This window comes from Mustela nivalis (assembly GCF_964662115.1).
Source record: "Mustela nivalis genome assembly, chromosome: 5".
In the NCBI taxonomy this organism is placed as follows: Eukaryota; Metazoa; Chordata; class Mammalia; order Carnivora; family Mustelidae; genus Mustela; species Mustela nivalis.
Window position 1 is genome coordinate 155,003,342 of NC_139024.1, and position 24,231 is coordinate 155,027,572.

At 45.9% G+C, this 24,231-nt stretch overlaps 1 protein-coding gene and 1 pseudogene across 2 annotated transcripts in view; one reads left to right on the forward strand and one right to left on the reverse strand.

Annotated features, from left to right (window-relative positions):
- Positions 1-4,061: 4,061 nt before the first annotated feature.
- Positions 4,062-24,231, forward strand: part of SCGN (secretagogin, EF-hand calcium binding protein) — a 37,771-nt gene continuing 17,601 nt past the window's right edge. The window contains exons 1-6 of the mRNA XM_082731504.1: positions 4,062-4,342; positions 5,199-5,269; positions 9,542-9,634; positions 12,843-12,932; positions 17,603-17,659; positions 18,092-18,169. Coding sequence (XP_082587630.1) covers positions 4,261-4,342; positions 5,199-5,269; positions 9,542-9,634; positions 12,843-12,932; positions 17,603-17,659; positions 18,092-18,169 — 471 coding nt within the window. The 5' untranslated portion in view covers positions 4,062-4,260. The remainder of the gene's footprint in view (positions 4,343-5,198; positions 5,270-9,541; positions 9,635-12,842; positions 12,933-17,602; positions 17,660-18,091; positions 18,170-24,231) is intronic.
- Positions 15,958-16,902, reverse strand: LOC309865256 (protein FAM204A pseudogene; annotated as a pseudogene). The gene has a single exon. The product of its transcript is annotated as a protein FAM204A pseudogene (transcript).

Sequence of the window (24,231 nt, forward strand, 5' to 3'; positions counted from 1 at the left end):
TCTTCTTCTTAAATATAAATGAATATATTTATATTTATATTTATATTAGACTGGTGAATAGTACAGAGCCATACAGTTGATTTTGGGTGTATTCTGGTCTGTTAGAAGAAACTGCCTCCCAAAATCTCAAAGAATGAAAAAGTTATATATATACAAAAATAAGGGTAAGCATGATGAGGTGATAGAATATGACTGTAAAGCTGAAAATTACGAAACATTCTAAAAAAAGAATTGATACAGTAAGAAGTTGGTTGATAAAAGAAAGAAAAAAGGAGGAAAGAATGTGCTCAGGCATTTATTGAACTTCTGTGGTTGTAAAGCTACGCCAGCTTTTTAACATTTGTATCCTGCAAAATGGTCCTCATGGCTATTTATTTCCTTTGTCCTTTGGAGCTGGTGCACCATTAAGCCAAAACAATCTCTTTAAATTCTCAGGTCTACTATATAGTCTATGAGGGGTCCACCACATTTGCATGTTCAATAAATACGGGGAGACAATGTCAATGATAGCATTGTTTATATTTCCAGCTAGAAATTTCATCTGAGTTTGTGTAAAGATGCAGATATTCTAACTCAAGAGTTGAATGCGTGCATCGTGGTAATTAGCAATGCTTCGAATTATAGACCACTGATGTTTTTTGTACAACTAACCATCAATTTGCTATGCTAATGAGAAAAGCAGGAAATGACTACAAGAAACAATGAAATCATCAGGGATGAAAAAGAAAAACAACGCATTGCAGATCCAGTCTCAGCCACCAGTCAAAACTTACCAGAGTGATTTAGAAATATAAATTCCAAGTTTTTTCCTTTTCTGTAGTGTCCTTTAGGGAAGCTATGTCCAAATGAGCAGCTTTGGTCCAAAATGACCAAAATATACAATAGACAAAGGGCTAGTCAGTGGTTCTAATATAATTCCTAGGGAGCTTTGAAAATATATCAGTGTAGAGTCCTCATTCCAGACAATTTAAATTAAATTCCCTATGGAAGGGGCTGCATTAATCCCTCAGTTGCATAATTTATTTCAGGTTGATTCTAGCTACTTTGTACTTGCTTTCCTCTGAGTTTTCTCATTGGACAATGAGGGTCTCGGGTAAATCATTTCTGGTTCTACCACCACCAACCCCCTCACTCAACTTCCAGGTAGGAGAACCTAGACAGTGAGACAGTCTTGTAGGTGATTCCCATGATCTGGTATTTTAAAATACTTTCTCAATTGGTATCTTCTTTGTTAAGGGTTAGGATAGTTTTCTCCCAAGGAAATCTCTATTTGAGAGAATGTGAGGGGCCTGAACATTATCTATCTAGTATCACGATAGAAGAAAATGGGAAGTTATCACCTAGAAATTACAATTCCCCACTGAGCTCCACGTGCCAGGCTCCTGGAAATTGTTTCCAGTGAATTCATGCGTTCCCCAGTTCCAAGAAGAACAGCAGTCTTTGGGCTGTGCTTCTTTCCTCCTTCCCTTAGATTTAAAAAAAGTCTTTAAAGATTAAAAAAAAAAATCCTAAAGAAGTTTTAATAGTTTGCATTATATGCTTACTGTGGACAGTTCTAAAGAAGAATTAGAAACAGCAAAATTAAAACCACCTATGACTCTCCCTCTTCCCCATTCCAGAGATAAACATCTTTTATATCATTAGTGTATATCCTTCCATTTTTTTCTAAGTACAGAAACATGTGTTTTATTTTACAGAATTGGGTGATACTATATGCACACTTTAGTAGCTTGCCATTTTTGCAGCCTGCTCTTATAGTCCAAGCAGTGTGTGTGTGTGCACACATGTGTGAGATCAGTCTTCAAAATCAAGATTTCTGTGTAGGCAACGAAGCCCATCATAGAGACTTACCCTCAATTATTTAACCACCCCTTACATTAAACCTTGATTATTACTTCTGACATTGGCCTTCTTTTTCCTTTTTCCATTTTATCAGAAAACAAGATCAGTCACCATCTTGGTGAGTTCGTGCAGATTCCTCTTCCTGACCAATGCCATATAACTGTGGACACTGAGCCGCTCACCCTCTCGTTCTGCTATGTTCCTCAGTATTTGTACACAACACCTTCCCCAGAAGTGATGATTACTCAAAAATCCTGAAGCTTATTTCACCATTGTCTAAATAAATGTCTATGTACGGAGATTTATCGTTTTAGCAGCTAACCTATATTCAGTGTTTACTGTGCTAAGTTTCTATGTATTTTTTCATTTTATCTTTATGACAACAATGTAAGAGCAAATGCTCATAACTAACCCCATTTTTACGGTGAAGAAAATGAGGTTTCCTCCAACTTGTCCAATATCACAGCTAGTAAGAGGCAAAGCTGGACCCAAAACCCAGAGCTATTTGCTTCTAAACCATTTTTTTCTTTATTATAAACCAAAGTCTTATCTTTCATATTTTCTTAGTTTTTGCCTAATGTTCCAGGATCCTAACCAAGGTACTATATTGCATTAATTATGATGTCTTCTCAGATTCCTCTTAGCTGTGACAGTTTCTCACTTTCCTTTTTTCTCCACATTATTTAAAAAACTCATACAGTCAACACTCATCCTCTGTAAGACCACAGCAGTTATAGTATTCTGTGCACTCCTATGATGGACTTGGGTCCTCACAGCAACCCCCCAGACCAGATATTATTATCCTCACTTTCTAGATGAGAAAGCACTCTCAGATGAAAACTAAAGGCCCAGGTCACAAAGCTAGCAAGTGGTAGAGCTGGGATCCTAACTCAGGACTGTCTGGCTGGCAGTGTCATGGTCTTTTCACTACTGTAGTTTAGTATATGTGTGGGTGGCAGTGGGGGGCAGGAATCTCAAGCAGCCTCCACCCAGCATGGTGCCAGAGGTCGGGCTTGATCTCGGGACCCTGAGATGATGACCTGAGCCAAATCAAAAGTTAGACCCTTAACTGAACCATCCAGGTGCCCCTATATGTGCTTTTTAAAAATAAATTTGAATGCTAATATCCGAGTCACTGTCATAAAGAAAATCTTTATCTTGTTAAATTCTTTTAATACCCAAGCTCCTTCTTTTTTTTTTTTTTTAAAGATTTTTATTTATTTGTTAGAGAGAGAGAGAGATACAGAGCGCAAGGACAGGCAGACAGAGTGGCAGGCTAGAGGCAGAGGGAGAAGCAGGCTCCCTGCCGAGCAAGGAGCCCGATGTGGGACTCGATCCCAGGACGCTGGGATCATGACCTGAGCCGAAGGCAGCCGCTTAACCAACTGAGCCACCCAGGCGTCCCCCCAAGCTCCTTCTATGGATTCCTCAGCAGAAGGCTCTAAGCCCATGGTCAGAAGACATCCACACTCGTCAGTTACCTATTTCTCAAAGCAACCAATCAAGTTTTGGACAGTTAAGATCATTAGACAGAATTCTTTGTTCCTCCGAATGATTTTTGTCCTTTGGGCTTGGTGAGGCTCTTATAAGCCAAACACAATAATTTAAGTCTTCTACCTAAGGACTCTGCAGTTGGCCACTGTGTCTCCCCCAGACCCTCCTCTCCTGGCAGAGCATGGCATGATTTAGACTTTCCTCAACATTCTGGTACCCTGCATTAAACCATAGTTCCTTGCAAAATGCCCATTTAGTTACAAGTCCTTAGAGTACATTATAGCTTAACAATAAGCATGCCCTAATACTCAGGGATAGATAATTGCTGTTCACCGTCTCCTTGGTTACTATAATCTCCTACCACTACCAGTATCACCCCTCTCCATCCCACCCCCACCCACCCCACACACTATTTCTAAGTCATCAGGTCCAAAGGGTCCTAACACGGAGTCCTCTCCCAACGTTTTCATTGCGGGAGCTCTCTCAAGAGGGGCGTAAGTTGGGTGTTCAGTAAAAGGTAAGGGAGGTCATTTTCTCTGAGTTTGGCAAACATGTTAAAGGGCAAATGCAGTTAGCCATGGAGGCCCCAGCCTTTGTCCCCACTCCCCCACAGCGCAGAGGCAGAGGACCACCCCCGACCCCGCCCGGCCGGGAGGGTGGGGTGTGGGGCGCGGGGGGCGGAGCGGGACCCGCGAGTCTGCAGGAGGGCGGGCTCCGCCGTCTCTGGTCTCCGCTTAGGGACTGTAGCGACGCCAGGGCTCTGCCACCCGCCGCCTCGCCAGCCGCCCTCTCCCCCGTCCCGGCAGAAAGGTGCTCAGAGCAAACCAGAGAGCAAAGAAGCAGGCAAGGGAGTCAGGCAGAAGCCGCTACCAAAGTTCCCCGGTGTTCCTTGCCGGCAGGTGCCTAAGCTCCGCGCTCAACACCATGGACAGCGCCCGCGAAGCGACTCAGGGGCTCTTGGACGCCGCCGGCTTCTGGCACGTCTGGCAGCGCTTTGACTCGGACGGTAAGTGGAACACGGCACCTGCACATTCAGATGTATACATGGCCCCAGCCCCGACCCTCCGAAAGGACCTAGAGTTTCCCCTTCCCGTCTTTCCTCGCAGGAAACGTTGTCTTCAGGCGCTGTTAATGCTTATATCAAACCAAACAGATGTTAGGTGTCCTGGAGCTACAGATCTAGAGTTTCGTATTTAAGTTCAGTGTCGAGGGAAGGACTTGGTCCCCCTCCCAATCTCTCTGTGTGTGTGTCTAAGATGATATGTCATATATGACGCAGATCACTACCTATATTCGAGGCTTGCGGCTGGCAGGCAGCTGTCTGAAGTAAGCCCTCCTTAAAGGTGCTTTTTAAAGGAAGGGAGGACGAATTTTACCAACTTTCAAAAAGATGCTACCCCCCAAAACACTTGAAAAGAAAATGGAACCACTTAAAATGTGCTGTATCTTTAGTAATAATTCAACAACCATAAAGAAAATAGCTAAACTGTGTTTTGACTCTGAAAAGTAAGATTTAGGAATTATACCTGTTAAATCTTTCGAAGCTTCCAAATCCTGGGCTTGGATTTTCTCCTAAAACTCATGTTTGTTTGTGGATTCAAATGTATGTATTTAGTTGCTTTCCTTTTCCAAATATTCATTTAAACCCAACACAGAGCATTTATTCTTGAGCATATGTTTACGATTCATGTCTCTGACAGGTTAGACCCTAGCACGCGAGCACTGAGTTATCGGAAGAGTAAGGAACAGTATCCATGGGGATTTTACAGACTGTGAGATCCAAAACAATTTAGATAAATAGTAAATGTCACATGTCATTCTATGTAAGTGACGATCACTTATGCATCTCCTGTTGCATTTAGAAAACGGTTACATAGACGATGAGGAACTCGATGCTTTCTTTCATCACGTGCTGACAACACTGGGTACTGAGGTAAGTACTTGTGCCACGAGGCATTAACTTATGTGCTTTTAGCAAAACAGGAGAAGCATCCAAGTCTCATGTTGATCTGCACCTATTAATCCCATCTGACCTCTTTTCTTCCTTGCTTGCGTTAATTTTTCTCCATCTCTTAGCAACATGGAGGGACCGAGGCAGGTTTCATGAAAGGGATGACCGTAGCGTTAGACATGCTGGCCATTGACTTCGAGTGTAACATCTGTCATCCCCTCGACAGACCTTAACTATAGATTCAAACAACTCTGTTTTGAACGTCTCCTTGGTTATGTTTCTGCTAATGGGTTTTGACATGGAGATAAGGCAGCTCACTTTGTTCAAAAAGGTGGAAGAGATGTTAAGAGCTCCGAGGTTCTGAATGTTTAGTGCATTTGATACTCCTTTGATAGCAGCTTACAAACAAACAGAACATTTAAAATCATTTTCTGTTATTCATTTCATTAGAAGAGGTTATAGATTTCTTTGGGAATAACAAACCAGAAAATAAGCAATATACCCAGAGCCCAGGTATAATAAATGGAAACCTATTCTATCATGTCCATATCCTTCCCTGATGGTAAATCTGGCCTCAAGAGATGGAGATTAACTCTGGAGGATCCCCGTAGCAAAGCAAAGACTCCTACAAAGACACCCCAGCCTGGGGATGGGAGAACCTAGTCAAGACTCCATCTGAGGATGCATGGTAAGAGGAGTAGCTCTGGAGACAGGAGCATTTAAAGTGAATCGTGGAAATCACTTATCCTCAGCCAGAGAACTGTTTACACAGAAGAATTAAGTGCCTTGTACTGTCCTGTAGGAGCCCAATGGAGGGAACGAGGCTCTCCGTGCCACCAAGGAGCGCTTCGAGAGGGTGTTTCCGGGTGTGGGCGGGCAGCCAGCTGAGAACAGAAGAGGCTGCCATCTGCCTCCAGCAGCCACGCAGACCTTGTCTCTCCCTGTCTGTTTCTGTGTACACAGAGCTCTCTCTCTCTGTGCCTCGACTGTTCATTTGGTGTCTGCGTGTCTCATTTTTCTGCCCATTTCTGTTTCTCATTTTGATTCCTGGCCCCTATCTTCCATCATCTCTTGACTTTCTCTCTGACCTTTCTGTCTCTCATCTGTCTGTCTTACAGGTCTCTCCAAGTTTCCTTGTTTCTCCTTCTATCTGCAGTCCGTCTCTCAAAGCTTGTCCCTCTTTTCCCTGTCTTTTCTTTTCCTTTCTCTTTCTTACCTATCTCATCTCTTTTTTGCCCCTCATTTCTTGTCTTTTATCAGTTTCTTTTTTTTTCTCCTTCTTTCCCTTAACACTCTCTGTCTCTGTCTTCTGGTCTCTCTGTCTCTGCCTCGCCCTTCCTTATTGCTCTAAATGCTAGGGGCTCATGGCACTCCAGAGCCCATGAGTCAGATGCCCTTTAGTCAAGCATGACAGGTGTGTTTAAGGAAAACAAATAGATGAAGGCAGAACCATTTGAAGTCTTGGGATAAACTGGATGGTCCAAAACCCCAAACTCCCAGAGACTTAGAACTTTGCACCTTTCCAGAAGTTCTTTGCCTTAGTGATTTATAGGAAAGAGAGAGAAAAGCTATTGTCAGTGTGGAAGCTGGGAGTGTCCTATTTACAGTCGTAAGGTGGAGGTGGGGCTGGTAAGACACAAGGGTCTGCTCTGAGCCAAGGGCATCTTCTTCTGGGGCTTTGGCTAACATTAGCAGCATTGTTGCCATTAGTGATGGAGCAGAGAAGTGCCTCGCTTGCAGCTGGGCGGTCCATCTCTTCCCTCCCTCAGAGCCAGCCTGGCGATTTGCCTTCTCACACAGGGGCGGGCATGGTCCTTGCGGGAGAGGAGACAACAAGTGACTCACCAGTGTCCTGTGCCCCTGTGTGTCCCATCCCCAAGGCATTTCAGTACCTTTGGGGTTTGCCTAGGATCTTGCATTTTTAAATCACCATATGTCCGTTGGTATCTCTCTCACCCTCTGACCGTCCAGGAACATTGACTGCCCATCATGGGAGATGGTGGGAGGGTTCTAATAGAATCAGGCCAGTCTCGCTGGGCTTGGACAGCAGACCCAACCACCCCTTCTCGGCATGTGGCTGGGGAGAGAGTTTTGGAGCCAGATCATTTGTATAAGCCATTGTCCCAAAAAGTCATCACCTGCCATTATTCCATTTCAAAATGCTGATACCTAACCCTGGGGAGTGGGGTTCTAGGAGCCTGTACTGGGCCCTCGATGCTCCCAGAACAACCATGATTAAGGAAACTATTCCTGATTCCTGATTCTGGGTTTCCTCCCTGCAGAGAAAGGAGGGGGGCTCTAAGCATGTCCTTAATCAGAGAGCAGGACTTCCAAGTGGACGTCCATCAAGCTGAGTGACAGTCCCCATCCCTGCTTCTAACCAGGGATGCCCCAGCGAGTAGAGAAGACGCCACAGGGAGGCCTCCAGGATTGGGCCTGGGGTTTAGGAGGAGCAAGCGGTTCTTCAGAGGCCTGAAGAACTCTCCTTTCCTCCCTGATTAGCTAGCAGGTCACAGAAGTCTTGGAGGAAGGAATTTCAGGGTCGCCAACAGCGACCTGCTGGTCAACCTTGGAAAGCAACCAATCTGTGTGTGACTCCCTGCTTCTCGGGGCCTCTGCGGGGACAGACTTAATGGAACCATGAGCCATTCATGCTGCGGCTCCCGTTCCTCACCCCTCCCTTAGCTCCTACCTTTTCCTTTCAAATGCTCAGAACTGGCCTCTGAACTAGGTCTGGAGAGAGCGAGAACAGAGCAGAGCCTCACTTCCTGGGGCTGTGTCCATATCCTTCCTGTCAGAGTCTAGCATAGCCCGGGTCTCCTTCCATGCTTCAGAGACGACGGGGTCTAGAGTCTTACGGAGGGGGCGGCAGGGTGGTGCAGATGGGAAACACAACAGAGGCAGTCCCTCGGCTCTGTTGCTTTAGGTCCAAGGGATGGCCATGGGCTTTGGGGTTACGGGATGAAAGTCAAGGTTCTGTGGCTTAAAGCTAAGGTAGCACTAGACTCTGGCCTCAACTTCTTTGGCTTAACATTTATTAATTGTGAAACTTAATTTTCCTCCCCCATGGCTTATGTCCACTAAGGTCCTTTGGGAAGGTCCAGCCCACCATAAAGAGCCATGTATTCATACTGTATCTCAGAGACACAGAAGTGACAGCTGTCCTGCAGATATCCTAATCTAGAAAGCCAACCTGAAATGCAAAGTGAAGACCCACCTTGTGAAGGAACCTCCATCACGTTTTCTTTCTGTATGGTGCACGTACACAGCCCACACACCCACACCCACACACAGGATCCGAGGAGCCAAGACTAGAAACGCCGATCTCTCCACATGTAGTGCAGTGTCTCAGGAGGAAGCCTGGCTAGCAGGGGTCATGGGGGATCGGATTAGGGACAGTATATCAGGGAGGCTGAACTTAGCGGCCGCTGCAGTCTGGAGTCCTGGGATCTGGCACTGGGGGGGATGTTTCTACCTCTCCGTTCCTTCATCAGAATTCATTCTCCATTCTCTCTATTCCTTGGTAATTCAATAACTACTTTCTTGCTTTTTTTCCCCTTCTAATTATTTTTCCCTCGGCGGGCTCAAGGAGAAGATGAAGGGATGAGTGACGGCAAACTTGCGATCTAAAAGAGTTGGGCTTTTCCCTTTGAAACAGAACAAAATCTCTGATCTCTTGGAGGGAGAACTTAGGAGTCCTGCGAATGAGCTTAATGGAGGTGTTGTCTGTAGACCAGCTAATGGGATCAGGTTATGTCTGTCCGAAGCCCCTCAAAACCTAGTCTCTCGGCTTCTCTTCCTTCATTCAGGTTTTAGGAGCTCACTAGCCTGTAGGTCTCACCTGCTTGGGATTCTGATCAGTGGTGCTTTGCTCACGAACTCTCCACCACTGTTCTCCCTTGTTTGACAGGGTAGGCTCATTTTAAATGGCTAAATAACCTGCTTTTCAGGTTAGACTAATGTAATGACCAGGCTCTATGCTCTGAATATTTGATATCCCGACTACATTTCTGGAATCCCCATTTTTTTTAAAAAAGATTTTATTTATTTATTTGGCAGACAGAAACCACAAGTAGGCAGAGAGGCAGAGAGAGAGGGGGAAGCTGGCTCCCCGCTGAGTAGAGAGCCCGATGTGGGGCTCGATCCCAGGACCCTGAGATCATGACCTGAGCCGAAGGCAGAGGCTTTAACCCACTGAGCCACCCAGGCGCCCTTCCCCAAGGGTTTAATGCGGCTCTGTCTGGCCTATTGTAGGAGGCGGGCATGGAAGAACATGTGCAGAGAATGAAGCAGCAGTTCACGGGTCTGCAGGGTGTCTCCAGAGATGGGCGCGTGCTGATGAAAGAGGTACCTTTCCCAACTGTCCTTTCTCCACTGAGGCTTTTTGGGCTGTCATTTTCCTCCCCAAAATAATACAAATCTTACATCTGAATGGGAAGCTAGAACTGTCTGCCAGGCTGCTGGCCTACCCAGCATTTTGAAGTAATCTCCTCTCCTTTTCCATTTTCTTAACAACCCATATCATTTTCTTTAGGTCAAGCAATATCTGTAGTTATTGTAACTGGGGAATTCATACGCTGGGGGTCTTGCAGTTACTCGATCCAATGGGTCCCTTTGCTATGTGCTGTTCAGATTCAGCCTGGGCATAAGGAAAAACTGACTAACAAGAAATGAGTTGAAACTCCTGCATCACCTCTCAGCGGAGGTTGGGGAGATCTAACCCCGGAGATCATTCGAAACAAAATGGACAGCCGCCATCCTACAGCCCAGCCCACACAGTACCTTTCTTTTCAGAAAATTATGATACTAGGGCAAGATAATTGTATCCTTATGAAAAGTAGACATGTTTGCCCGGAAGGAAGCAGCCTTCTCAGAACCCTAGCATTTCCAAAATTTTCACTCCAAGGCAAAAATTTTTCACGTCACCAGCGATGGTGGGTAACTGATGCAAGTACACTCAAGCCTCAAGCTAGAAACACAGAAGGACTCATGACTGTGTGTTCACTGCTGCGTTCTCCAGCCCCAGAGCACAGCGGAACATTGACGGTGCCCGGTATACGTGTGTGGGCTTAAGGGAGAAGAAATGAAACACGGGAAATGGCTGAAAATGACGGTGTTATCTCACTAACAACAGGCAGAGCTTCACGAAGCACTTAGAAACCCGGCAACAGCTTGGACACCCGTGCCAACCATCCCATCGCGGAGTCCCGAGTCCCGCAGATGCACAGCGGAGGTGTTGTCTGTAGACAAGCTGATGGGATCTGGTTACACCCGTCCCAGGCCCCTTAAAACCTCTGGAGTCTGTGCGCTTAAGGAGTAGCAAGTCCCCCCCCCGCCCCCCCGTACCGTGGCCTATCTCACTCTAGTCTCAACGACCTGAAAATCAGCCCACCCAGATACACATTAGGTATTCTAGCACAACTAAGGTGGGGCAGACTTTGCCACAGAAAGCCCAAGCCACGCTGCGGGATTATCTGTGCATCTGATTTGCCCCAGGCTCCTCCAATTAAAGCTGAAGACAGACTGGGTTCTAAAGCCTGGGGACCTGTGAATCACATTTTCATTTGGTTTTTGGCTTTTCCTACTCCATGGGAAAAAGCACGTAGTTCTGAAGAGCAGATGCTGATTCCAGTGGACCTTGGAGCCCAGACAGGTGTGGCGGGGGCAGGCAGGATGTGGGGGATGGGGCTGGGGCAGTGCCAAGTCCACACGGTGAATGTGAGATCTTGGCCAAGTTACTTCTCCCCGAGCCTCTGGTTCATGGTCTTCATCAACACGGCATTAGCATTTGTTGAAGGAATTTTGCCTGTAAGTAGTGCCTCACTTTACTTTTAGCCTTCACGTAAGCATCAGGATATAAACATTACTATCCCCATTTTACAAGTGAGGAAATTGAGGCACAGAGGGATCAATTAACTTGTGCCAGGCCAAATAAAAGGCGAACAATGGAGAAGGAATTAGGATCCATTCTAAAGCCTGTCATGGACACACACTGTGCTGTCCTGCTCCCATGAGTAAAAGAGGGTATCACACCAGTGGGACTGGTATGAGACTTTAATGGAGCATAAATGAAACATACGTCGCCAGTGCCTGCCACGTCATAGCTACTCGATACATGATATTTAAATATGATTGCTGTCGTTCACACAGTAGGTCCCTGAGCCGACCCACACCCAGCTAGAGGAGTGAATAGGCATGTGGGCTCAACATGCCTCCCCACCCCCAACAGCCTCTGTGTGGACTCACCGTGGCATTGAGCACGGAGATAGAAGGAGTGGCTACTGTTTCTGGGGGACAACGCAAGCCAGGAACACGGCAGTACCGTATCATGGGATGAGCCCAGCCAAACACAGCCATGTGCTGAAGTAAGAATTATAGTCATGTATCATGGGAAGAAAATGTCACCGTTACTCATGAGAGAAGTGACCTAAATCAGTAGAACTGGTGCTCAGGTAGGAGGAGGGACGACGCAATGGATCCCACCCAGACCAGCTCTGGGGAGATCATAGAGACACTGATAATGTAGAAGAAGAAAAACAGCCGACACTCAGGACACCGACGGCAGGCACTCCTGTCTGTGTCCGTGGTGTGGAAAGACCGCGCGTACGCCATCGCCCCAGCACGGCGTGAAGCTGGAGAGGATGACCCCAGTCCGGGTGCCACCACTTGCCACATAACTAACGCGAGTTCCAGTTTCCTTTTTTTTTTTTTTAAAGATTTTATTAATTTATTTGACAGGGAGAGAGATCACAAGTAGGCAGAGAGGCAGGCAGAGAGGGAGAGGAAAGAAGGCTCCCCGCCGAGCAGAAAGCTCGATGCAGGGCTCGATCCCAGGACCCTGAGATCACGCATGACCTGAGCCAAAGGCAGAGGCCCAATCCACTGAACCACCCAGGTGCCCAAGTTCCAGTTTCTTTGACGAAAAAATGAGAATGGGAGTGTGTTGCGTACTTTCTGGGTTGGGGCTAGGATGGAGTGAGTAAGCATTCGTAAGAATTTAGAACAATTCGTGGCACATATAAGAATTATTCGCTCTTTTAATTTCCCATTATATAATGGAGTTAAATTATCTTAATATGGGAGTGTCTTAAAATAGTGTCTGGAACGTATTAAGCACTGACAGATTTATTATTACTATTAGGATTATGGGGCGCCTGGCTGGCTCAGTTGGTAAAGCATCTGCCTTCGGCTCAGGTCATGACACAAGGTCCCTAGGATTGAGTCCTAGCTCAGTGGGGAACCTGCTTCTCTCTCTCACTCTCCTTCTGTGCTCTCTCAAATAAATAAAACTCTTAAAAAAAATAAAATTAGGATTATGATTTTGGATCGTAAGCTTTTGGGAGGCAGACGCCCGCCATGTTTCCTACCTAGTAACAGAGCAGTGTTTGAAAGCATCAGGGAATCCAAAACTGCAGTCAGGGACCCAGAACTGTAATTGGAGCTCTCGGTCCTGGGAAATCCAAGCCCTCTTCCCCTTGTAGTATGTCCCACCGTGTCTTTTACCCAGGGAGCAGTGGCCGGTGTGGCTGATGGCTGTTTCTCTCTGCTTCCTCAGCTTGCCAACATGTTCTTGTCTGAAGATGAAAACTTCCTGCTGCTCTTTCGTCAGGAAAACCCCTTGGACAGCAGTGTGGAGTTTATGCAGGTAAGTGTTTGGTTGTGTCTCTGCAGAGGATGGGGACTGAGAAAAGCTCAGGATCCCAGCCACCCACGAGGGAGGCCAGCAATCCTGTCCAGTCCCCAAACCCTCAGAGGGTAAGACCAAGCAAAGAAGCCCTTGGTGATGAACCGGAACTTGGGTCCCAAAGACCCGTGCGCTCTGGGCGCTGCCTTAGGCTGCTCCCAAGCCAACAGAGTCCTTCAGCCTGAGCTGGAGGAGGCCCAGAAAACAGGCAGGCAGGCCGACATGGAGGAATATGACAGGGGTCGGCTGGGAACTCCGGAGCCCAGAGAGCAGGTGTCCCATTCAAAGCAGAGAACCCCAGGGAGCTCCAGAGGCTTGCTGGCTTCTAGGCACGCTATCTGGACATCTAGCCTACTGGTTTTTATATGTTGGCCACTAATTCTGGTTTCAAAGGTATAATACCATGAAAACGTAACTCCCTAGCGTGTCCATCCAGCCAGCAGACCTTCTGTTTGCAGTCGCTGTGGTTGAGAGAATGCTGAAGGCCATCAGTGCCTACTCTTAGCTCCTCTTTCAGCCTCCGGATGGTACTATCCTTTGGACAAAGACCAGGAAATTCAGAGCAGACTCAAGACAGCTACTGCATCCCAGGCGGTTCCTGAAATAGTTACCAAGACCCCATTTAGGAGATAATAGCTTAGCACCCTTTTACACAACTGTAGTTACTTCCGGCCGAGTGGAAGTCATAAAATTGAGCAAGCACACGCATAGACTATTCACGGGAGAGATCTGAAGGATCTGAATGGACAAGAAAAGTAGGCTGGTAGATAAGAAGTGCCAATTTATAACAACTGATTTTTGCCAATCCAAGTGGTAAAGATTTTAAGAGGATCAACAAAATACATGGTGCCAGCCAGAAAGCCCTGAGATTGACGCTCATGATCTGTTGGTAGGCATGCACACTGCAACAATTTTATGGAGAGCGATTTTGCAAAAATATAATCAGAATCCTTTAAAATGTCATTATTCAAAGTTAAAAATATCTTTACCCTTGGACTTAATAAGTCTACTGCTCCAGGCATCTATCTTAAGTTATAATCAGAAATGTTTGTAATTGGAGGAAATGTGTTATATTGTTAAGAAGCAAAACTGTGCATGCATTATGATCTTAACATTATTTAAAAAATGGTTCACCCTAACACCTACGTAAATTAAACTGTAGGTAGATACACATAAGATAAACGCTAATTGCTTTTAAGTGGTAAGATTTCAGATGGTTTTCATATTTTCTGTACTTGAATATTTTCCAACTGTGCACAGATCATAATTATTTACAAATCACTTTAAGTGACACTTTCACAATGATTTGAATGATGCTCAAAAATGCTCTCAGAAAGTTTTAAATGAAAATAATAAACAGATTGCCCATGTGTATAGACAATATGACCTCCAAGTTAGTCTTGTCGTGTAACAGAAATATGAGTTAAGGAAACAAAGATATACCTGAAGAGTGTAGTTTTTCTCCTCTTCGTAGCTCATTAATTTTGTACAGTGAATATGATTTACTCTTATAATCAGAAACACAGTATTAAAATGTTAGGCCTTGCTTAATACTGAATAACTCTGAGGAATGGGAAAAAGCAAAGAGCACTATGGAGCTTTCCTATCTTTTTTCTTTTTTTTTTTTAACTTATTCTATTTACCCCCTCCCTTTAAGTTGGCCAGTGGCTTCCGTAACAAAGAGCCTTCCCTTTCTCTACCCAATTAAAAAATAATACATATCTCTTCAGATTCCTGATTTCTTTTAAGTTAAATTTGTTATAACCTACTATTATCCTATATATTTTTAAAAATTCTAAGTTAATGTCTTTACGTTCCCCCTAGGCCATCGGACCTTAAAACACTTTAATCCTAACACAGGGTACCCAGCTCATGTGCAGTGACTGCCCAGGATATGAGTTCTGTCTTGTTTTCTTTAACCTTACAGATTTTATGCAGTCAAGATTTGTTACCCATCATCTTTGTGAACCATTGTTTTTTGTGACTAAGAGTCTCTTTATTTTCCTCCTTTCTAGTGTTTATCCTTCACTTAATTCTATTGGTAAAACTTTATTTGCCTGGAAATCTCTTATTTTTCTTTCATTCTTTAAAAGTAGGAAGGGGGACCTGGGTGGCTCAGTCATTAAGCATCAGCTTTCAGCTCAGGTCATGATCCCAGGGTCCTGGGTTCAAGCCCTGCTTCGGGCTCCCTGCTCAGCTTCTCCCTCTTCCACTCCCCCTGCTTGAGTTCCCTTTCTCTCTTGTGTCTCTCTCTAATAGATAAAATCTTTAAAAAAAATTAAAAATAAACAATAAATACTAAATTAATAAATAAATAATAAAAATAGATAGGTGAGCACATTATTCACATAGAAACCTTTGGGCCTCCAATGGCTGGCTCAGTTGTAGTAAAATTATAAGATAATGTAGCCAGAAAATTTTTGGAGAATAGCATAAGAAAAGCATGAAAAATGGTTTGATTATTTAAAATTCTCATTCTTAGCTTTGGTATATTCACACCATAAAAGTTTGAATGTAATTTATATTTCATTTGTTGACTTTGTAAGTCTGGCTGAGCTCAGGGGCCATAGGGCATGAAGTTTCTCAGTCTTCTCATGGCCCATCAGTACCCCCACTAGCCCTGCAGGGTGCTCAGGCTGACTGGGGTCTAGAATTAAGGTCCCTGCAGTGAGTGACTCAGCTAACCCATTCTATAGCTATAGACGATCTGTCAGTTAAAAAAAGAAAAGAACTTAGGGGCGCTTGGGAGGCTCAGTCAGTTAAGCATCTGCCTTTGGCTCAGTCATGATCCCGGGGTCCTGGGATCAAACCCTATATCGGGCTACTGCTCAGCGTGGACCCTGCTTCTCCCTCTCCCCCTGCTTGTGCTTTCTCTCTCTCTTTTTCTCTGGGTCTTGCTCTCTGTCCAATAAAAAGTTAATTAATTAAAAACAAAAACAAATAACAGTGTTACTTCTTCTGCCTTTTCTTCTTCTTCTTCTTCTTCTTTTTTTTTTTTTAGAAAGACTTGAAAAGATTTAATAATCAACTCCCAAACTTTATGCTTATTTTTCCAATTTCTACCAGTTTCCTGACATAGTTAACATAAGCAGGAAAATCTTTTCAGTAAATTGAGCAGTTGGAGACTCAAGCAAAAACCCAAGTCAAGACTCCAACGTCTTGAGGAATTGTGGCAAGCTACATATATCCCATGTTGCTCTTGGTTTCCCATCTCTTCTTTGCTTCAAACCCCCATGCAAGTTTCTTCTTTTTTCGGGCAACCTGTGAATTTTCAGCATCCTTTTTGGCTTTTACAAAGTTGTGGCAGGCAACCGCCTTAGCAATTTTTACACCAAGCTCCCGAGTAGCTAGCTGGTTGCTGAGTTCCTCAGCCTTCTCGATGTTCCACTCTTCCACAGCCTGGTCTATGCTCTTTTCAAGGCCCGACTTGTCAACTTTTTTCTTTTTAACAGGGGGGGTCAAACCTATCATTGATTCCAAAATACTGAGAAAGCTGCTTCCACTGGGTTTCCCTTGAGGTCTGTTCACTAGGAGTCTCTTCCTCATTCTTCAATTTACCTTTCCTGGAGTGTTTCCTTTTCTTCCTTCTGAATCCTGAAGTTGAGGTTTTCTGTTCAGCATGTTCTTTATGCAATTCTTGAAATTGATGCCACATATTCAAGGGAATTCCAGAGGGGCCCTCTTTGTATGCATTTACATTTGCCTCTGCCCCAGGTTTTGGTCCATCAGTTTGGCCATCTGAGATCTCTGTTTTTGTAATGGCCCCATCTTCTTTATCTTCCTGCAAGTTAAGTCCAGAGTTCTCTAATGGGGCTTCATCTTCAGAATTCAACTCAACATCACTTTCATTTAGGCCAGGAGGTAGCAGCCCACTCCACATCTTTTCTTCCATCAGGAGCCGGCCGCTCGGCCGCCATCTTAAGACCCCCTTTTTCTTCTTTTTCATGTAGACTCTACACCCAGCCTGGAACCCCAAGCAGGGCTTGAGCTCACAACCCTGAGATCAAAACCTGAGCTGAGACCAAAAGTCGGGTGCTTACCTGGCTGAGCCGCCCAGCCACCCCTACTTTCTGATTCTGTACAAGAGTTCGAGAAATAGCCAACCCGTGAGGCTTTTAAGCATGGGATAATCCGAGGTGATCCAAATCACACCGCCTATGAGAGAAAGCAGTTCAGCGTGTCTATAGAAGTGTTCAGTTGTCCAGTTTTGTGAGCGTATCTTCAGCCAGATGAAGGCTGCCCTTACACCCTAAAGCCAAGGAGAGGCTTGTCTCATCACTGGGAACTACCTGAGATATTTTCTTCCCTTTATCCAGAGCCAAGGCCACACAGGAGGATCCCTGAGGGCCTGTGGGCAGCACAGTTTATTTTGAAGGGGTTCACCCTTTCACTAAGGGTTATAGTTTGATGCAGTGCCTCCACTTGATGCCCCCCAACTTTGCATGGGCCACGGGCTTTGCCTCCTGCCGGCTTTGTGTGCAATTTCCTGATACAGCTGCAGGCTACGTTCTCTGCGTCAGCACATGGACCCGGGACAAATGTCGGCATCAGTCCTCCATGATCTCTCTGGCTGTGTGCTTGTTTACATGGCCCTGGTTCCTAAACAGATGCCTGGCTTTTGTGTATTTCAGATTTGGCGCAAATATGATGCTGACAGCAGTGGGTTTATATCAGCAGCTGAGCTGCGTGTAAGTGTCACAGGGCGGGTCTCTCACTGGGGGGCGGGGTGCCGGTTCGCCACTGGGAATTGGATACACGTGGATCATGAATTCTATTTCTGTGAGCCCAAGAAACTTGGATTTGAATGAGTGACTTTAAAAAACAGTATTTGTGTTTAAAAGCTTTAGAAAGTACAAGTGATACCGGTTTCTCTAGGAAAGACACATCATTGAGGAGTTTTGACACTTTTTCCATGCCTGGAGCTATTCTCTGGGTTCTAAGAACATCCTTTAAACAGAGACATCCCTCCCCATTCTTGGATTTATTGCTTGCTAAAAGCATTTTATTTTCTCCATTAAAAAAAAAAAAAATGAACCACAATCCTTGATGTAAGTCCTCCCGAGATCTTGGCGGTTTATCTGTTCTCTGTTTAAGATGTGGTTCTTCTCTTGATGTCACAGAACTTCCTCCGAGACCTCTTTCTCCACCACAAAAAGGCCATTTCGGAGGCTAAGCTGGAAGAATATACTGGCACCATGGTAAGTAACTGAGTGATGGGATCTCCACAAGGGGGTTAACCACCCCTCCGTCCCCCGCCTCTCCAGGGCCCAGAAACAGAAGCGCAGAGTAAGTGCTCCAGTGAGCATGTGTGGACTAAGTGAATGCAAGAGGAAAAGTCAACTCTCCAAAATGGGCTAACATTGAGCCTCGTTAGCCCCTCTCTGAGGTTAGGGCGGCATGTACTGGAGATGGAAAGCAGTTCACCTGTCCTTGGGGAGACCAGGGAAGTAGAGTCAACACTGTGTTACTAGGCACCGGCCAATGAGCTCAATTCTACGGGAAGTCACATGGAAATGGGTAAACATGGACAATCAGAAACCTAGACAACTAGGACCAAACACATGGAAGCCACTTAGAGAGCTGAGAGTCAGCTGGGCGGGAGAGGTGTGTCCCTGTTCTGCCACGTCTTAGCTATGACCTTGGGAGATTGTCAAGCCTCTCCTTTTACTTACTTCATCCATAAAATGGGGGGTTAATAGGACCGAATTACTGTGAGGGCAACGGAAGTACTGGGCAGGCGTCTGGGTCTTGAGGCGTGTTAACTCTCATTTTCAGGCTTGCTATGGTCCTTGTTGTCGTTACTTTACTTGTCCCTTGTGGCATTCACGTGCTGAATGACCGAGATTATTTCGGTGTCAAAACTCCTTGGAAAACGGTGGTTTGGGAGCAGCTGCTTCATCTATCATATGAGGCGTTCTTGACCAGATGGATGTTACTCAAATTCCTGGAGCACAGTCGGGAACATGCACCACTGGGAAGAGGTCGTGAATTCCCATAAAATGGGTGCCGCTTAAGTGATGTTTCCAAATAGGGTGTTACTGCTGTGACTTCTCGGCAGGGGTGGCATTGTTTATGCTCTGTATCTTATCCTGAAGCCTTAGAAAGGGTAAGTGACAGTCACCACCTTGTTGAATTCGTTTTTTTTTAAAAAGAGAGACAGAGAGAGAGAGAACAAGTCGGGGGGAGGAACAGAGGCAGGAGAGGGAGAAGCAGACTTCTTGCCCAGCAGGGAGCTCCACCTGGCGGCTCGATCCCAGGTCTCTGGGATCATGACCTAAACCAAAGGTAGACGTGCTGCCCCACCATGTCGAATTCTCAAATGCACTTCCCAGATCGGGTAACTCGGAGAAGTTAAGTTACTGGACCAGAGGCCCCAGTTAAACTGGAAGCCAAGCCCCCTTGGTTTTCAGCCCGGCCCCTCCTGCCACTCACTCTGCACTCTAAGTCCCCAAATGCTGCCCCAGTCACAGGTGCCTGCCCTGGGTGGGAGGAAGGTGCTCTTAACCATGAAGACTTGTAAATGGCCCAGAAAGAAGCTAAGCCCATTCCAAGGACAGAATCCAACCCCAGGCCAGGATCTCAATGAAGGAAATAATCTGGTGTCTTGCTCTGTTGATCTGTTTTGAGAACAGGCAGCAGGGTGCTTGAGATCCCGAGTAAATATATAGTCAGCCCTGCAGGGTGACGTGGGACGTCCCCTCGAAGCAGGAAGCAGTTTCCCAGTACAGGGAGATCTCTGGGTTTCTTCCCACCCGATTTCCAGTGAAACCTGCCCGCAGAATAAGGACTATGAAATGAGCGATGTCCTCTGCCTGGGACAGAGAAAGACTAGCAGATCCTGTTTCGAGCTGAGCACTTTTCCAGGCTTAGGTTCACACCTCATCAGCACTGACTGTTGTTACCTCGATTTGATTCACTTAAAAAGCATGCGCCGCACGATGCAATACTCTCACTCAGGATCTCCAGCGTGTCGAGTGTTTGTTTGGTTACCTGTGATTGGGCTTCCCTCAGGCTCCAAGTGTAATGCTAAACTGCCTCTTTTTTTCTTTCCTTTCTTTCTTTTTTTTTTTTTAAAGATGTATATATTTATTTGTTTGACGGTGGGGGAGAGAGAGAGAGAGCACAAGCAGGGGGAGGTGGAGAGGGAAAGAGAAGCAGACTTCTTGCTGAGCAAGGAGCCCCATGCGGGACTCGATCCCAGGACCTTGGGATCATAACCGAGCTGAAGGCAGATGCTTAACCAACTGAGCCATCCAGGTGTCCCTTTTTCTCACTTCTTAGCATGGCTCAACGATTTTTTCCCTCTCTTTCTTCTCCTGGTTCTTGCCTGTCCTTCCAGATTCGGTTAGATGTCACCTTGCCTTAGAAAACCTTCCAGAACCTTCTTCTGTAGTCAACAAAGTGCCTCTCTTCTGTGCACCCAGACTTCTTTGTACCTATCACTGAGTCCTCACAGTCATCTGTTCGGCCCATCCCACAGCTACCCATGATCTACTATGCCCCAGGCACCCCTCTGGTCACCGGGGACCCAGCAGTGAGCAAAACAGACAAAGGGGAGATGTCTGACAATAACCAGAAACATAATAAATAATAAATCAGACTGCATGACAGAGGGTAACAAGTATTACGGAAAAATGAAAACGCAGAGCAGAGCGAAGGCTAGCCACGCCAACAAAGCAGCGAGGACAAGGGCCTGGGGAGGAGAGGAGGCTGCGGCAGGACCGCGAGTGCAGCAGGCACAGAGCCCCTGGGACAGCAGTGTGCCTGGGATCTTCAAGGACTGGAAGACAGCAGCAGGGCTGGGGCAGAGGGAGTGTGGGTGAGAAAACAGAGGCCAGACCTTGTAGGGCTTCTGAGGATTCAGCAGGATTCCTGACGAGTCAGCTGGGGTCAAGGACAACGCTGACATTACTTGTTTACGGATCTTGTTCTTTCCCAGCCGGTGAGTCTTCCCGCGCAAGGACAGTGTCGCATCTCCTCAAATCTCTGCGTTCCCTGCCCTCCCTCGGGGCCAGGCACACATAGGCTACTTAATGCCAACTGTCAGAACTGAATTTGCAGGCTAACTAGTAGCCAGCTAAAATAAGAAGCCGTGATGACAAAAGCAAAGCTTACCCTTGGGACCTCCCACCTCCCTTGCCTGTGTTCCTTGAGCCTTTCCACCCCCATGACGGCTCCCGCTCCCCCTTGGGGTGCCTCATAGGTCATGGATTGCGCAGGTCCAAGCTCCCTCAAGCTGTTCTTGGTGCTCTGAAATTCTTTTTTTTCCCTCTTTTTAAACCAAACCCTCCAGGCAGAGCCAGAAGGAGTGCTTGGAAGTGCCGAGCTTGATCCTTTATGGCTCCCACTGGGGTCCTTCCCCCCGTGTAGACAGTCATCTGGCCTGGGTCCCCACCAGGCAGGGTCTGAGCGGTGCTAAACCCAGGGGCAGACCCAGACAGGGTGGCTGGAGCCCCACGCTGATGACCAGAGGGACGAGGGGCAGGAAACCAGGTACCAAGAGTGGGGACGAGAGCCAGAGGATGTGGAAGAGGCAGAACAGAGCAAATATGAAGAGACAATCCCAGCAGGACAGGCCTGTGATATGTCCCTGTGGATTCAGAATCCATATCACTATGTTCCTGAAGTTGAGTCAGACGTGCTTTAGTAGGCTAAGGAGTAGGTTCTCAGAGTGACCCAGCATGTCTTCCCACACCAAAACCCTCACTCCCTTCATGCTTTTTTTCTTCCAGGTCCGACTATGATCTAGTAAACTAGTTCACTCAAAGATGTGAGTTCATTCATTCAACAAATATTTAGGGAGAACTCACCAAGGCAGATATGGCCCCTGACCGTATGGAGTCTTCCAATTAGGGACAATTTGAGAAAGGAGGGAAAAAGCAAAAATTCACTCTGGTCGCTCCAGTTCATCCCCACTGTGCCGGTCATTGTCATAGACCATCCACTGACAAGTTGAGTTCAGTTTGGCCTTCCGTCCCTAAATACAGTAATCTCATCTTGAGATCCAGTTTGCCTGACTTTTCAAAAATCAGGCAGATCACAAGGAAGCCACAATTCTAGAGCTTCTGCAAAGGCAGAAGGTAGGTAGATGGACAGAGTCCAAGTTGCGTTGTTTCAAGATGTCTTCTCCCCTGAGGACACGTGATGTTTTCATAGCAACACAACTAGCCTTTATTCCAGTCCTGGGTACTTGACTCGTAATCATTGTGCAAAGCACTTTTCAAACACTGCATTTGATTCTCTCAACATCCTTATAAAAATAAGGGTTTTTTTTTTAGCCCTCATTCTAGAAACGAAAGAAACTGAGAATTGCAGACTTTCACGGGGTCAAGTATAGTAAGGAGGGAGTGGAAATGCATACCCAAATCTATCTCCAAAGCTTGCCTTTTCCACCACAATACTCATGTCTGAGAGCTGAAATACTGAGTCATTAGAAAGAAAACTTCCAAAAGGGAAAAGTAAAGCTCTGCTGAGAGATCAAGAAGCGATGATGATCCCCTGAAGAGAGTGAAGAGCCAGGCGAGGACAGGCCGCGTTGGGGACTTCGGATTCTTGTGATGTTTTTCAAGAGGAGATGATAGGGAGCTCAAGCTCTCAAGCCCCGCCAGAATTTATTACCTAAGAAAGTGGATTGTTCATGAATCATCCTAAGAACCGACATCTTATTCAACACAAAATAGGAAACAAATGGAAGACAAAAGGGAAGGAGAAAGGATTCTACAACACCACCTGGGGAGGAGAAGGGCCTGGGAAGAAAAGATAACTTTTTGCCCATAGAGAGCCCCCCTAAGGGCATCTCATTCAAACAGCCCATCATAAGGGACAGGAAGGGGTGTCAAGGAGACATTGTGCTGCTTACAAAGACAACACTCAGCAGGAAAGAATCCGCACATCACGCCTCAGTCTGGCAACCCTAGTCGCCCAGAGCACTTCTCTTCGAAGCCTTTAGGTTTCAATCTTGAAAAATACCGGGCTGGCAGCTCTTTCCATGGGGATGGCCTGGGCTGAAGAAGATCTGGCAATGTACAATTTTTGATGGCTCTCAGCTCAGATCTGGAAGCCTAGAATCCTGTGAAGTAGGTGAGGGGGATCCCAGTGGTCTCACCCAGCTTTAGAGTATCTGCGTTGAGAACCATTCATGGATCAAGACTGTCCTGTTATTCTTTGTCTGTTTTGTTGTCAAAACCTGCGGCTCTTCTGCTTCTGTGGCTGCCTGTAGCACTCATTTTGTTCCAAACTGTTGTGAGGGGATAGGCTAGCAATCAGTCAAATCCAAGTGGCCCCTCACAGGTTCTTTATGCCTTGAGGTGATCAGCGAGTGTTGAGGAATCCAGCCAGTAGGGGAGTTTCCACCCTGAGACCTAGTCTAACCAGAAGATGAGATGACTTTAATGAGATTATGGCTGATCTATTTTAGTTGACTTCCTTAAATTCAGAGGCGGCTTATATATACTTTTCCAGAGAACATATTTGGGACCTGGACTATAGTTTGTTTTTTAAAGACTTTTTACATTTCCCTAGCGACCTGTGGGTGAATGAACTTTCAGAAACTCAATATTCTCCGAAGAGATTTTAGAACCTTAGTCTAACTAAGTGATACACCAAGTGTGAAATCTGCTGCTGCTTTAATGGCTTTTTTTTGAGCAATGGGCACAGTGAGGTGAACACTGCATTACAGATCTGGTTCAAAGGTTTGGCATCAAATGCTTTATTTAAGAAATGTAGCCTGCTAAATAAATTCAAATAGACCCAGAGGACTGCTAAATAAATTCAAATAGACCCAGAGGACTGGCACGTTTGAAAGTGGTCTGAAGCCTGAACAATGAATGAGTCACAGCAGAGCACCCAGGCCTAAGCACAAAGTCGAGGTCTGCAGACCTGACCTTCTCCTAACTCCTGATTAATGTTGTGGACAAGGAAGGAAACAGCTTATGAACAAAATCCAATTATGACATCTCATTGAGAGTGGGGTGGGGGGAGGATTAGCTGTCCGAATAGAATATTATCAGGTAGTATTGAACTTTTAAAAATGTAAGCTAATGCATGTGGGGAGATGTTAAGTTCACACACCATGCTAATTAGAGCATGGGACCTTAACTCTTGTAAATGTGAAAATTAAAATCTGAGACCATGGCAGACAGAGAGACATGTGATGTTAAGCTTGTCCTATCATCTCCACTGGTCACAGTCCTTGGCGTTCAGGCCTGGATGGAAGTTGCTGGCTTGCAGCTTTCTTCCATAGACGGAGGCACTCAACTCT